The 16,378-nt window shown below is 45.8% G+C and overlaps 1 protein-coding gene across 4 annotated transcripts in view; it reads right to left on the bottom strand.

Moving 5' to 3' along the window:
• Positions 1-16,378, bottom strand: part of GRAMD1A (GRAM domain containing 1A) — a 279,381-nt gene that overhangs the window by 36,740 nt on the left and 226,263 nt on the right. For all 4 annotated transcript variants that reach the window (XM_029576479.1, XM_029576480.1, XM_029576481.1 and 1 more), the window contains 2 exons: positions 14,462-14,604; positions 1,392-1,495 (listed from right to left, as the gene is read on the bottom strand). In XM_029576479.1, the coding sequence (XP_029432339.1) occupies positions 1,392-1,495; positions 14,462-14,604 (247 nt within the window). The remainder of the gene's footprint in view (positions 1-1,391; positions 1,496-14,461; positions 14,605-16,378) is intronic.

Below are 16,378 nucleotides of genomic sequence, written 5' to 3'. Positions count from 1 at the left end.
TTCCCTCTCCCTTTTTCTGATTCACTGTATTTAAAGTTCAAGGTTCTTATTGAAAATATTGTTTTTTACGTTACGTTATGCTTTACACTCCTTGTTATTTGTAAACCGGGTTGATGTGATGCCTATCATGAAACTCGGTATAACAAAAACAATAAATAAAATAAATAAATAAATAAATAGCAGGTAATGGACTTCTCCTCCAAGAACTTATCCAATCCTTTTTTTAAACACAGCTATACTAACTGCACGAACCACATCCTCTGGTAACAAATTCCAGAGTTTAATTGTGCGTTGAGTAAAAAAGAACTTTCTCCGATTAGTTTTAAATGTGCCCCATGCTAACTTCATGGAGTGTCCCCTAGTCTTTCTACTATCCGAAAGAGTAAATAACCGGTTCACATCTACCCGTTCTAGACCTCTCATGATTTTAAACACCTCTATCACATCCCCCCTCAGTCGTCTCTTCTCCAAGCTGAAAAGTCCTAACCTCTTTAGTCTTTCCTCATATGGGAGCTGTTCCATTCCCTTTATCATTTTGGTAGCCCTTCTCTGTACCTCGAGTAGATGTGACTCGGTTACTTACACTTTCGAATAATAGAAGGACTAGGGGGCACTCCATGAAGTTAGCAAGTAGCACATTTAAGACTAATCAGAGAAAATTCTTTTTCACTCAACGCACAATAAAGCTCTGGAATTTGTTGCCAGAGGAGGTGGTTAGTGCAGTTAGTATAGCTGGGTTTAAAAAAGGATTGGATAAGTTCTTGGAGGAGAAGTCCATTACCTGCTATTAATTAAGTTGACTTAGAAAATAGCCACTGCTATTACTAGCAACGGTAACATGGAATAGACTTAGTTTTTGGGTACTTGCCAGGTTCTTATGGCCTGGATTGGTCTCTGTTGGAAACAGGATGCTGGGCTTGATGGACCCTTGGTCTGACCCAGTATGGCATGTTCTTATGTTCTTCTGTTCTCTCCTCCTCCCCCTCCCCTGATATGCACTCCAGGCCACAGCAGTGAGAGTTCTGGTGAGTGTCTCTCCCTCCTCTCCTCCCCTGACATGCGTGCCAAGCCATGGCTGCGGAAGCTCTTGTGTGCTGCACTTTCCCATGTGCAGGCCATGCAGAGTGATAGGAGGTCCTGGTGTTGCCTTCCTTCTGACGTCACATGCAGGCCTTACTGAGGTGGCAGAAGGTTCACTGTGCTCCCCCTCTACAACACGTAAGCTATAGCAAGGTCAAGGCAGTACTGGTAATTCCCTACTCCCCGTGTAGGGTCATACCGAGGTGGTAGAAGTATTGGTGTCCCCAAGCCTTCTCCATGTGTAGGCCATCTTGAGGTAGTAAATGTCCAGCTGTCCTGCTTTCCCTCCCCCTGCCCAGTATATGCCATACCTAGGTGGTGGAAGTAATCCTCAATGCCACTCCATGTGTTTTTCTCAATCAGCGCCTTCACTAGGTTCCAGGGCTGCTTCTTGTAGCGAATCTCTGAAGATACCCTGCACATAGCAAGAGAAAAGAGATCAGACATGGTCCCCTTCAAAAGAAACAGTCTTTGGGAGATCAGACACTATGCTAATATGAGCAGCCTACACCCTCCCCTTCCCTGATAGAGAAAGAAAGCCAAAGAGACCTAGGGAGATCAGACACTGAGCACCTAAACAGAAAGGGAGGGGGTCCTAGGGATTTCAGACACTCTGACAATGGGAGCACATAACCTCTGGAAGTCTAGTTTCACTAGAAGGTCAATAGTTAAAAGGCAGATATTCAGCACCTTTAGCAGATAAGTAAGGACATCTGGCTAAGTGATGGACGGGAAATAGGCATTTGGGGGAGGAGCAATTTATCTGGTTAACTTAGCTGGATAAATGCTGATATTCGGATTTACCTGCTTAAGCTAACCGGATAAGTTAGAAGAATAAGAGTTATCCAGTTAACTAGCGACTTTTATGCAGATATTCAGGGGAACAATTGTGCTGCTGAATATTCCATGTAAGTTAGCTGAATAAATCTTACCCGGCTCACTTAACGGCTTGTGATGGAGTCTACCAACAACTCCCTCATTCTACCTTGCAGATCAGGTTTCTAACCCAGTCTACAGCAGGCCAAGGGGGCCATCCTCAGCTGGACAATCAGGGGTCAAGTAGTAAGTTAGGGCCAGACAGGCCAGCAGGTGCTTTTGTTTCTCCACCTCGTGTGAGTTATTCATTTGGGAGCTGGCCCCAAAGGGAGATAAAATGGAGCACGTAATCCAGGTCCTGGCCTCAGATCAGCATGAACTACAGAATGCTCTGCAAACACAAACAGACAGCAGTGGCTGCAAGACCAATTAACTCAACAAAGCGAGGTCTTAACTCAGTTAGCTGATGCCCTGTAATCAGCTCTGTCCAGAATACCTCAGGCACTCTCACCTTCATATAACCTGTTTAAGATGGAGGCAGAAGAGGACCCACAATTCATTCCAAAAAATCTTTGAAAGGACTGCCTGCCTGTCGGCATGGCTGGAGACCAGATGGACAACTTACTTGGCGAATTTGCTCACCAGCAGGAGTCAAGTGACTTTCCAAGCAGCTAATCCAGATGGGAGGGCTTACTATGAGGATATCAAGGCCACTATACTACACAGAGCGGGATACCTCCCAGAACATTACCAGCAGTTCCAGCAAGTGGCCCTACAGCCAAGAGAGAGCCCCAGAAACCTTGTTCATCAATTGAAATATGCCAGTTAGAAGTGGCTCCAGCCGGAGGCAAGGTTGGAACTGGAAGAAGCCCATCAGATACTCTTGAAGCAGTTTCTCAATGGTTTAGATTGGCCCATGCAGAACTGGGTCTGCCAGAACATCAGGCTCATCGTGGAGAGAGCCCTCGAAGTGGCAGAAGCCTTCCACCAGGCACAGTCAATGCCCACTGGCACAAGGGGCTTAGAGGCAATCCATAACCATTCCCTGGCACTGGACAAATAGAGGACTTCAGCAACAATCCACCGAGGAAGGTGGCATGGCCTCCATACCCACCTTTCAGGTGCCAATCATGTCCACATATTTTAAATGTGCATAGAAAGGACCCAAGGCAAAGAACTGTCTATGTGGCTGAAGTAGGTCTATGGACGTTAAATTGGTGACCCAGTCAACGCCCAAGGAAGAAGTACACATACAAGATAACAATGCTCTGACAAACCGTAACTCGATAAAAAAAGGGAATCCAGAGAGACGGGAACAACCCAGAAACATGCCTTGCAGATCACTGTCCATATAGGCAGCCAGTAACTGTAGAGAATTTAAGTGAATCTGATAAGGCAGAAAGAAGATAGGCCCCAAGGGAGTGTTCTTTCTGTAAAACTGAAGGTCATACAAAGGAAGAACGTCCTTGGCTTGATGACTTGGTATGTGAATGCAAGTTAGTGGAACAACAGGAGAAGGAGCAAAGAATGGAGGCAGAGCCCCAGAATGTTAATGACACATGGGAAAAAAATCCCAAAATCCAAAAGCTGCAGTTTTGTGGGTGTTCTGCATGCACAACTTTAGGACTTTATAATCCAGGTGGAACTGGAAGGCCTTGGTAGATTCCGGCTGTAGCAAAACACTCATTCGCCAGGACTTACTATGTCAAGGATACGTTAACTATAAGGAAATGGAGACACTGACCTGTATACATGGGGATGAACAGCAATGATCAACTTTCCACGTCTTCTTGACAACCGCTGCAAGACAAGCTGTGTTAGAAGCGGCTGTCCTCCCCGAGCTTCCATACCTAGTAGTCCTGGGTTGAGATTATCCCCATTTTGCAATCTTATGGAGACAACTCATGTGCATCGGGGTCAATACAGCCAGAGGGGGGAGCCATTTGAGACAGAGTCGGGGTGTACAGAGGGGGAGGGTGTGTGTCGGAATGTACCAACAGCTCCCTCATTCTACCTTAAGCCGCCTGGTTCAAGTTTCTAACCCAGTCCTCCTTAAGGCAGCACTCTGCCATGGCTCAAACAGAGCGAGCCTTTACATGACTCCCAAAATGCAATCCAGTCTGGCCATAACAGGAAGAGATGCAGTCTGCTAGCGAATTGGAAAGTGTCTACTTGGCAACAGCAGTCCTGGTGAAAATAAACAAAAAAAAACTGGGTGGCCTATGGGCTTCTCTCCATTCCAGATAGAAGGCTAAAGCTCTCTTGCAGTCCAAACTGTGCAGAGCTTTTCTGCCTTGGCGCAAATGGGGCCTGAGAAAAAATGTTGGCAGGATGATGGACTGGGTAAGATGGAAATCTGACACCACCTTAGGCAGGAATTTAGGTGCGTGCGCAAGACCACCCTGTCATGAAAAAACTCAGTGTAAGGTGGATTAGTCACTTAGGCCTGGAACTCACTGACCTGCATGCTGAGGTGACCACCACCAAAAACACAACCTTCCAGGTCACAGGGGCACAGCGGCTCAAAAGGAGATTTCATCAGCTGAGCTAAAACCACGTTAAGGTCCCAGGACACAGCAGGAGACCTTAAGGGATGCTTCACCTGAAGTCGCTCCTGTATGAAATGTACAATTATAGATGGGCTTCCTGCCTACCCCAAGGTGATATGCACTTCCTGCATCACAAGATGAAAATACTGTTCTGCTCAGGGTGGTCAAGAGGGAACTGTGTACCTCGTTGCCTAGCTCAAAAGGAGGTTACAGTGACCAATGAAGGAAGAGAGATTTTTACCAGTTTGAGATGTTCCTATTGTAGAGACAAGGAAGTAGCTTTCTGTCATCCTTCCTTGCCCAGAGCTGGAAGCTGTAAGGACTGCTTTCAGTATTTGGTCTTTCCTTTCAGAAGCCTAAAGTTATCTTTTGAAGAGGAGTCAAAGAGAGAGAGGAGAAGGATATCTGGAGAGCCCCAACGGAGTTTCCACCCCTGCCAGACTGGAGGAGTGCGGGATTCTTTGTAGACCTCAGGTACTGTGGTACGTGAGACACTTCTCCCATTCCATGGAGGCTAAGCTAGTTTCAAGCCCCTGCCTGGAGAGACACATACACAGATGCAGAGATTCTTTAAAACCTGACACCTGTAAATCTGAGGACCCTGGATATACTTGGACACTATTTATTGCAACTATTTATTCTTTTGAAATCAATCACAGTAAACTTTAATTTGAACACCCATCCAGACAGTCCAGCCTGGTTTGTAAGAGTACCTGTCCCAAAGAGCTATGGTAATAACACACATGGGAGATCACTACTATCTGAGACAGCTATCCCCCCACAGAAAAGAATCCACCCCTTGGAGACAGAATTGGGGAAATGACAAAGGAGCTAGCCCAGTTTAACAAAGTCTTTTATGGCCCTTTCGAATCAGATATATTCCCGAAAAAGGGTTATACAAGGACAAACAGTGGATTTCCCCCATTTCCACCTTAATAATGTTAGGATTTGTGGACCCTTGGCCTGAAGTGATGGTTGTTACAGCCTGAGGGCTGGAGCCCCACACAGTCAAGAGACGAGGTCAGCGGGAGCAGGGAACAAGGTAGTAATGCAGTAGAGAGAACGTCTTGCGTCACTACCACGTGATCGCAGACAAGCCCAGAGCTGTGCCATGAGGCAGACCCCAAGAAGCGGAGAGCACAAGGACAGGGTCTCCTGTAGGCGAGTTGCAGAGACTGTCCCGCGGGGCGGGACCGCGTAGTGATCAGAGTCTCTGGTACGATGACGAAGGGGCTGCCCCGAGGAGTGGGGAAGCGCAGAGTCAGTCTTGGCTGTAGTGACATTGGCTACCCCGCGGTGAGGGAGAGCTGGAGTAAGTCACTTGTATAGATACGTAGGCACTGCCCCGAAGAGCGGGAATCAGTGGAGCAACTCGCTGATGTAGAGAGACGTAGGCACTGCCCCGAGGAGCGGGGAAATGCGAGGCAAGTCGCTGATGTAGAGACGTAGGCACTGCCCCGAGGAGCGGGAATCAGTGGAGCAAGTCGCTGATGTAGAGAGACGTAGGCACTGCCCCGAGGAGCGGGGAAATGCGAGGCAAGTCGCTGATGTAGAGAGACGTAGGCACTGCCCCGAGGAGTGGGGAAATGTGAGGCAAGTCGCTGATGTGGAGAGACGTAGGCACTGCCCCGAGGAGCGGGGAAATGCGAGGCAAGTCGCTGATGTGGAGAGACGTAGGCACTGCCCCGAGGAGCGGGGAAATGCGAGGCAAGTCGCTGATGTGGAGAGACGTAGGCACTGCCCCGAAGAGCGGGAATCAGTGGAGCAACTCGCTGATGTAGAGAGACGTAGGCACTGCCCCGAGGAGCGGGGAAATGCGAGGCAAGTCGCTGATGTAGAGACGTAGGCACTGCCCCGAGGAGCGGGAATCAGTGGAGCAAGTCGCTGATGTAGAGAGACGTAGGCACTGCCCCGAGGAGCGGGGAAATACGAGGCAAGTCGCTAATGTAGAGAGACGTAGGCACTGCCCCGAGGAGCGGGGAAATGCGAGGCAAGTCGCTGATGTAGAGAGACGTACACACTGCCCCGAGGAGTGGGGAAATGCGAAGAAAGTCGCTGATGTGGAGAGACGTAGGCACTGCCCCAAGGAGCGGGGAAGTGCGAGGCAAGTCGCTGATGTAGAGAGACGTAGGCACTGCCCCGAGGAGTGGGAATCAGTGGAGCAACTCGCTGATGTAGAGACGTAGGCACTGCCCCAAGGAGCGGGGAAATGCGAGGCAAGTCGCTGGTGCAAGGCATTTCTCAAGGCAACCCCGAGGAGTGGGGAGGCCAGCAGGTAGGACCTCTGGAGAGGCACAGGGACCACCCCGAGGAACGGGGATGTCTGGAGACAAGTCTCTCACCAGAAAGCGCACGAAGGGCCCCCGAGGAGCGGGTACCCAAGCCAGAGTCCAGAACAGCAGGTAGAGATCCGGGTCCGACACCGACATCCAAGGAGACAGGAACAAGCATCAGTAGCAAAGGAACTCATTGCCAAGTCAATTGGCGTAGGGCCAGGGAGGTGCTTATAAACCCCAGCTTGTGATGTCATCACTCGGGGACGCCCCTGAGGTTCCCGCCAGTGTCTTCAAAGAGAGGCTCCGTGGTGCATGGGCACGCCTAGGAAGGCCTGGTGGAAGCATGCAGGTCAGCGGTGTCCCAGCCACCATGAGACGTCTCGGGAGGCAGACAGCATGCGGCGGCTAGCCACAGCCGCGAGTTCGCCCAGAGAAGAGAGCAGGGCCGCACATGACGTGAGTTGGGTCGGCTGCGGCCCACAGTCATAACAAATAATTGTCTTTTTACATGGTTTAGTCAGTTGAGCGTTTACAGGTTTTGAATGGTTGAGGTTAAAAGGAAAAATGGAGCAGGCAGCTGTTGTAAACTTATATAATGTCCACGCCACAGGCAAATACAATCTCCTTTAATGTTAGAGGACTAGCTTCTCCTATAAAGCGGCAGTGACTCTTTACTGTTATGATCCTGCTCGCAGCCCAGAGGCCGCTCTGAAGCCCAGACCTCCCAGAGCGGCAGGAGCCACTGTGTGCCGCTCCCTCACGGTCCGGAGACTGCCCACGCTAGGCTGAAAAGCACCACTAACCACAGGCTTTCCAAGTATTGCTCCAACATATATCCACCCAAATTAAAGCATGATCTGAGACTTCAAAAGCCCCAATTACTGCATCATGACACTTTAGAGAAAAGGGAAACAGATGTTAACCAATAGTCTGAGATTGAGAGGCATGTGCACATGATACATGTGTGAAATCTCGTTCTGTGGGGTGCAGGGTGTGTCATGCTTCAGTCAGGTCCAATTCTTTGCAAATAAGTGGAACCCCCTTATGATAGATCATCTTGTCTGTGAGTCCAGGATGAGATCTATCCATCACCAGACCATATACCATATTCATATCTCCCCCTAAAATCAGGGACCCAAAGAAAAATCCCTGATATACTGCAAAAGTGACTTAATGAACCCATGAACATAAAGATTAGGTGCATACACATTACAAAGGGTAACAGGCTTCCCCGTCAGGTAATCCCGTATAAACACATATTGACCATTGGGATCTGCAATTGTACCCTTGCACTGGAAAGGTAAAGCTTTATGTATCAAAATTACCACACCTGCTTTATTTGTGCTGGAAGAGGCCCAATAAACATCTCCCACCCACCATCTACTCAACTTGCCATGTTCAGCATCATTTAAATGTGTTTCCTGCAACATGGCTCCCACCAACCCCTGAACCCACCTCTGTCCCTCCCCTACATTCCCATGAGCATCACTCTGAAAAGAGAGATCACGCATATAATGCTATAGGACACCCCTCACCCCCGCCCCATCTAGCACCAGTGCTTCCAATAAAATGGCCCATAAAAGAGGAAAAGGAAAACTATTATAGAGAGAAGATCAGGAATAAAATAAAAAGGCAGTACGTTCAGCCCCTCAAAGCTAAATATAATAGAACATCGGCTATGCAATTGTCCAACATAAAGAAGTAGCAGTCAATGGATCCCATTTCTGTCCCATTATGCTCTTCAAACATTATAAGGTGTCATCTACAGTAATATGTTCCACATAATCCCAAGACAAAGCACCACATAGCCAAGTTGTCGGAGAACATCAATCGCTTTGGCGTTGCCAATAAATCCCAAGGGACCCAGATGAACTCTATAAGGCCCAGTCCCCAGTAAATCCCACATGGCTATTTAAAGTCCAGAAAAACTCAGAGTCAGCAGAGAAAATGAATCCAATCTCATTCACCACGAAGAACCAGAAGAGAGAAACTGCAAACTCTCAGCAGAATGAACAAGGAACTCACTGAATCCAAGTTTGAGAACTCAGTCACCTTTCAGCAATCAAAGAAAACTCTGTGAACACTCAGTGGTGTCATATACAGTGGTGATCGCAGCATGATTAATCCGCAACTTAGCCAGATAATGTAGCAGGAAACGAATCTTTCTTGAACTAAGGCACTAAAGGTAGGTGGAAATGCTCTGCGAAGCCCACCAATTTTACAGAATAGTCTTGAATATAAGCTTTGTGCTCCCCCACAGCAGGCTGTATGCCTTTGCAAACCGCTTGCAGTATTGCAGTTTTGTGTTGAAAGTTCAAAAAACAGGCATTGACCACCCGCAGCCGTTCGTGGTCCTCCTGTCTCAGCCCCATATGGTGTGCCCTCTCAATTTGGATGAGGCCAATCATTTCTGGTAACTGTAGCGTTGTTGGGAGTCATGATTCCAAAACCCCCTCAACTCAGCATCTGAGATCGTCTCAAGAAACCTCACAAACCGTAAATTATTGCGTCAGGACCGATTTTCAAGGTCCTCAAGTTTATCTTCCATAGCCACAAGTTTCTCCCTAACCTTATTCAGTTTTGCTGCTGTCCTGGGTGCCATCTTCAAGGTTGGAGACATGCTGCTCCATCTTGGTTAAGCATAAGAACATATGAACATAAGAAAATGCCTTACTGGGTTAGATCAAGGGTCCATCAAGCCCAGCATCCTGTTTCCAACAGTGGCCAATCCAGGCCATAAGAACCTGGCAAGTACCCAAAAACTAAGTCTATTCCATGTTACCATTGCTAATGGCAGTGTCTATTCTCTAAGTGAACTTAATAGCAGGTAATGGACTTCTCCTCCAAGAACTTATCCAATCCTTTTTTAAACACAGCTACACTAACTGCACTAACCACATCTGGCAGCGGAGTCTAAAGCCCCAGACAGAGGATAAAATTTCTCAAAAATGTCAGCAAATTTTGAATCCAGCCTTACATCAATTATCTTTTCAACGGCACCCATCACCACCTTAAACAGCACTTTAAAACTGGCTGCATCTGTCTCTGCCTTCACGCTGCTGTCGGCCATCTTGGAATCTGCCAGCTTAGCTCTCACTTTTTCCCGTTCTTTCTTTGAGTCTGCTCGTCATGTCCCAGTGAAACATCACAGATTTACTCAGCACCAGTCTCCCGAAGGTAATATGCAGTACTCGATCTTCCACTTATACAGATTCAAGAGGTGTGAGGCGGATGGTAGGGGGTCCAGAGAGAGCCGAGCTACAATGTCCAGCTTCCTTTACAGCATCATGTGATCTCTCCTAAGCGCCCCTTTTACCCCTTGATCATCTAATGGTCCAACTGACTCCCTCAGACTTTTTACTTCGAATGTACCTGAAAAAAGTTTTTATCATGAGTTTTTGCTTCCACGGAAAGCTTCTTTTCAAATTCTCTCTTTGCCTTCCTCATCAATGCTTTGCAGCTGACTTGTCAGTGATTATGCTGTTTCTTTTAAAAAAAATACTAAGGGCTAAAGGAGAAACTCCACTTCCATTAATGGATAAATGGAATTCAGATCTTGATCTAGGGTTGGATTGGATAACAAGGAAGTTAATCTGGAAGAAAACTGCTAAAATATCATTTTGTAGGTGCAGGGTTGAACTACTGTATAAATTACTTCACCGAACGTAGAGGTCCTCGCTATTCTATGCCAGCTTCTCTCAAATCTAGTCAACCTTGTGGTTGGGGCGGTTGTGGCCAGACTGGCACATATCTACATATATGGGGGTCCTGCATATACACAAATCTTCTGAAAAGAGGTGCACACAGAAATTTCCAAACTCCTAGCCAAGGGGCCCAACGATCAGCAAAGATATGTCTACTAGGGATGCTGGATGGACAAAACCTCAATAAAATGCAGAAAACGTTGTGCGATTAAATGGTACTGGCGGCACACTTTACTATAGCTACTTCCTTTGCTTATATAGTGGTGTAAATAGCTCAAACTTACATATTCATTGCAACATAAATTATTGTTGTATGTTAGAATCTGGAGCACATACTGGGATTCTTTTTCCATTTCAGTAGCCTAACTATAACTGTATCAATTAGCCAAACTGTATTACATGTAACAGTTCATGCTGTTTTGAACATTTATGATCTGATCTCTACTTTTTTGGGTTTAAAAGCTAAAAAAAAAAAAAAAAAAGAAAAAAAAAAGAGGCATTGATGGAAACTTATATTCACCAGTACAGGGCTGAAGTTAGCCAAGTTTGTCTAGTCAGAAAAATACTTGCCCTAAAGTTACCCCGGTATGTTAGAAAAAAACTGAAAGGAGCAGCTACAAAAGTAAAAAATGTCCAAGAGGCGTGGTCATTGTTAAAAAATACCATTCTAGAACCACAGTCCAGATGTATTCCACACATTAAGAAAGGTGGAAAGAAGGCAAAACGATTACCGGCATGGTTAAAAGGGGAGGTGAAAGAAGCTATTTTAGCCAAAAGATCTTCATTCAAAAATTGGAAGAAGGATCCAACAGAAGAAAATAGGATAAAGCATAAACGTTGGCAAGTTAAATGTAAAACATTGATAAGACAGGCTAAGAGAGAATTTGAAAAGAAGTTGGCTGTAGAGGCAAAAACTCACAGTAAAAACCTTTTTAAATATATCCAAAGCAGAAAGCCTGTGAGGGAGTCAGTTGGACCGTTAGATGATCGAGGAGTTAAAGGGGCACTTAGAGAAGATAAGGCCATCGCGGAAAGATTAAATGATTTCTTTGCTTCGGTGTTTACTGAAGAGGATGTTGGGGAGGTACCCGTAATGGAGAAGGTTTTCATGGGTAATGATTCAGATGGACTGAATCAAATCACGGTGAACCTAGAAGATGTGCTAGGCTTGATTGACAAACTGAAGAGTAGTAAATCACCTGGACCGGATGGTATACACCCCAGAGTTCTGAAGGAACTAAAAAATGAAATTTCAGACCTATTAGTAAACATTTGTAACCTATCATTAAAATCATCCATTGTACATGAAGACTGGAGGATAGCAAATGTAACCCCAATATTTAAAAAAGGCTCCAGGGGCGATCCGGGAAACTACAGACCGGTTAGCCTGACTTCAGTGCCAGGAAAAATAGTGGAAAGTGTTCTAAACATCAAAATCACAGAACATATAGAAAGACATGGTTTAATGGAACAAAGTCAGCATGGCTTTACCCAGGGCAAGTCTTGCCTCACAAATCTGCTTCACTTTTTTGAAGGAGTTAATAAACATGTGGATAAAGGTGAACCGGTAGATGTAGTATACTTGGATTTTCAGAAGGCGTTTGACAAAGTTCCTCATGAGAGGCTTCTAGGAAAAGTAAAAAGTCATGGGATAGGTGGCGATGTCCTTTCGTGGATTGCAAACTGGCTAAAAGACAGGAAACAGAGAGTAGGATTAAATGGACAATTTTCTCAGTGGAAGGGAGTGGACAGTGGAGTGCCTCAGAAATCTGTATTGGGACCCTTACTTTTCAATATATTTATAAATGATCTGGAAAGAAATACGACGAGTGAGATAATCAGATTTGCAGATGACACAAAATTGTTCAGAGTAGTTAAATCACAAGCAGATTGTGATAAATTGCAGGAAGACCTTGTGAGACTGGAAAATTGGGCATCCAAATGGCAGATGAAATTTAATGTGGATAAGTGCAAGGTGATGCATATAGGGAAAAATAACCCATGCTATAATTACACAATGTTGGGTTCCATATGAGGTGCTACAACCCAAGAAAGAGATCTAGGTGTCATAGTGGATAACACATTGAAATCGTCGGTTCAGTGTGCTGCGGCAGTCAAAAAAGCAAACAGAATGTTGGGAATTATTAGAAAGGGAATGGTGAATAAAACGGAAAATGTCACAATGCCTCTGTATCGCTCCATGGTGAGACCACACCTTGAATACTGTGTACAATTCTGGTCACCGCATCTCAAAAAAGATATAATTGCGATGGAGAAGGTACAGAGAAGGGCAACCAAAATGATAAGGGGAATGGTACAGCCTGGAGCCTTGCTGTCCTCATTCAAGTGACCTTTGAACCCTCAGGAGCACCACTTCACTGAGCTCTGTCTCTTTCTACGTAGGTTCTGTTTTTCTGCTACCTTCCTTGAAACAAGTTTGATCCAAAGTTGAAATCGTCGGCTCAGTGTGCTGCGGCAGTCATAAAACCAAACATAATATTAGGAATTATTAGGAAGGGAATGGAAAATGTCATAATGCCTCTGTATCGCTCCATGGTGAGACCACACCTTGAATACTGTGTACAATTCTGGTCACCGCATCTCAAAAAAGATATAATTGTGATGGAGAAGGTACAGAGAAGGGCAACCAAAATGATAAGGGGATTGGAACAGCTCCCCTATGAGGAAAGACTAAAGAGGTTAGGACTTTTCAGCTTGGAGAAGAGACGACTGAGGGGGCATATGATAGAGGTGTTTAAGATCATGAGAGGTTTAGAACGGGTAGATGTGAATCGGTTATTTACTCTTTCAGATAGTAGAAAGACTAGGGGGCACTCCATGAAGTTAGCATGGGGCACATTTAAAACTAATCGGAGAAAGTTCTTTTTTACTCAAAGCACAATTAAACTCTGGAATTTGTTACCAGAGGATGTGGTTCGTGCAGTTAGTATAGCTGTGTTTAAAAAAGGATTGGATAAGTTCTTGGAGGAGAAGTCCATTACCTGCTATTAAGTTCACTGAGAGAATAGCCACTGCCATTAGCAATGGTTACATGGAGAATAGATTTAGCTTTTGGGTACTTGCCAGGTTCTTATGGCCTGGATTGGCCACTGTTGGAAACAGGATGCTGGGCTTGATGGACCCTTGGTCTGACCCAGTATGGTATTTTCTTATGTTCTTATGTTCTGCTGAATATCTGAGCAAAATCATCTGGGTAACTGCATCCAGTGCTGCGTTGAATTTCTTGTAACTTTCCCACTTAGGCACCTGAGTTAGGTAAATGCCATGCTGACTCCCCCGTCCCTCTGAGCTAGGTAAATGCCATGCTGACTCCCCCGTCCCTCTGAGCTAGGTAAATGCCATGCTGACACCCCCCCGTCCCTCTGAGCTAGGTAAATGCCATGCTGACACCCCCCCCGACCCTCTGAGCTAGGTAAATGCCATGCTGACTCCCCCCGTCCCTCTGAGCTAGGTAAATGCCATGCTGACACCCCCCCGTCCCTCTGAGCTAGGTAAATGCCATGCTGACTCCCCCATCCCTCTGTGCTAGGTAAATGCCACGCTGACTCCCCCGTCCCTCTGAGCTAGGTAAATGCCACACTGCGTCCCCCGTCCCTCTCAGCTAGGTAAATGCCATGCTGACTCCCCCGTCCCTCTCAGCTAGGTAAATGCCATGCTGACACCCCCGTCCCTCTGAGCTAGGTAAATGCCATGCTGACTCCCCCATCCCTCTGAGCTAGGTAAATGCCATGCTGACTCCCCCATCCCTCTGAGCTAGGTAAATGCCACACTGCGTCCCCCGTCCCTCTCAGCTAGGTAAATGCCACGCTGCCTCCCCCCGTCCCTCTGAGCTAGGTAAATGCCATGCTGCCTCCCCCGTCCCTCTGAGCTAGGTAAATGCCATGCTGACTCCCCCATCCCTCTGAGCTAGGTAAATGCCATGCTGACTCCCCCATCCCTCTGAGCTAGGTAAATGCCATGCTGACTCCCCCGTCCCTCTGAGCTAGGTAAATGCCATGCTGACACCCTGAGGTACCTGAGCTGGGACTTGCTCTTGGCCAGACTGGTTATGTAGTATCGATGAGCCGTGTAGAAATAGTCCTGATACGGGATTCCATGCGTCATCACCTCCGAATCCATCACGCAGCTGGACTTCTTCTGATTACCCTTGTACAGGACCTGTCACATGAATGAGGGACGGGGAGCCAGGATGGAAGCAGTGAATGAAGAGACATGGGGAGGAACAGAGAGAAGGAGAGGTGAGGAGAGGGAGAATGGATAACAGGAAAAGGAGGGCATGGGGGAGAGGAGAGGAAGAGAACAAATGGAGAGAGACAGAGAGAGGATGGAGAATGAATTATGGAGAAAAAGGTCAACAAATCATAAAGAACAGGTAGAGGAAGGAGAGAGACAGTGGGGGAAGGGGAAAAAAAGAAGGAATGGCAACATTAGGATATCAGAAGAAAACCACACCCTATAGAATAAATCACAAACTGGCATTGTTTAAGGGATGGTTATTTGCCTTCCTGCAAACCGTTGTGATGGTAAATAACTTAACAGTATATAAAAGATTTTAAATACATAAATAAATAAATAAATAAATAACTTGACCTCAATATCGAAAAAAAAATGAGGTATAGATTTCAAGTAGAATTCCCTTGCTGAATTTCCCGTCAGTATGCAATTTTCAGGGTTGTAGGATAGCAATTGTTGCCAAGGAAGAAATCATTTACCTAGCTCAGCTTATCTATGCCCAAACTGAGACTTTATTAAATCCACATGATTTCCAATCAGTATTGCACGCTCTGGTCCTGTCCTGTCAGGTTTAGAATACTGCAACTCTGTCTATATGAGGTTACTGGCAAACACTATTAGAGCTCCAAATTATCTAAACTTCTGTCTAGTACTGGCATCAGAGATCATATGACACCCAGCTTACATTCACTCTCCTGATTCACTGAGAGAGTTACCCAGAGCTAACATTACCCAGGTATCTTCACTGAGAGAGTTACCCAGCTAACAATCCCCAGGTATCTTCACTGAGAGAGTTACCCAGAGCTAACATTACCCAGGTATATTCACTGAGAGAGTTACCCAGAGCTAACATTACCCAGGTATCTTCACTGAGAGAGTTACCCAGAGCTAACATTACCCATATATATATATTAATTGAGTTACTCAGCTAACTTTACCCAGGTATATTCACTGAGAGTTACTCAGCTAACTTTACCCAGGTATATTCACTGAGAGTTACCCAGTTAACTTCACCCAGGTATATTCACAGGGAGTTACCCAGAGCTAACATTACCCAGGTATCTTCACTGAGAGAGTTACCTAGAGCTAACATTAACAGTGTGCAAATCCAAAGCTCTCGTGCTAAACTTTCAAAAGGGAAACTTTGATAAAATGAGAAAAATTGTTAGAAAAAAACTGAAAGGAGCAGCTACAAAAGTAAAAAATGTCCAAGAGGCGTGGTCATTGTTAAAAAATACCATTCTAGAAGCACAGTCCAGATGTATTCCACACATTAAGAAAGGTGGAAAGAAGGCAAAACGATTACCGGCATGGTTAAAAGGGGAGGTGAAAGAAGCTATTTTAGCCAAAAGATCTTCATTCAAAAATTGGAAGAAGGATCCAACAGAAGAAAATAGGATAAAGCATAAACATTGGCAAGTTAAATGTAAGACATTGATAAGACAGGCTAAGAGAGAATTTGAAAAGAAGTTGGCTGTAGAGGCAAAAACTCACAGTAAAAACTTTTTTAAATATATCCGAAGCAGAAAGCCTGTGAGGGAGTCAGTTGGACCGTTAGATGATCGAGGGGTTAAAGGGGCACTTAGAGAAGATAAGGCCATCGCGGAAAGATTAAATGATTTCTTTGCTTCGGTGTTTACTGAAGAGGATGTTGGGGAGGTACCCGTAATGGAGAAGGTTTTCATGGGTAATGATTCAG

This window comes from Rhinatrema bivittatum, chromosome 14 (assembly GCF_901001135.1).
Source record: "Rhinatrema bivittatum chromosome 14, aRhiBiv1.1, whole genome shotgun sequence".
NCBI lineage: Eukaryota > Metazoa > Chordata > Amphibia > Gymnophiona > Rhinatrematidae > Rhinatrema > Rhinatrema bivittatum.
Note: the sequence above shows the minus strand (reverse complement) of the source record. Positions and strands in the feature narration are given on the sequence as shown.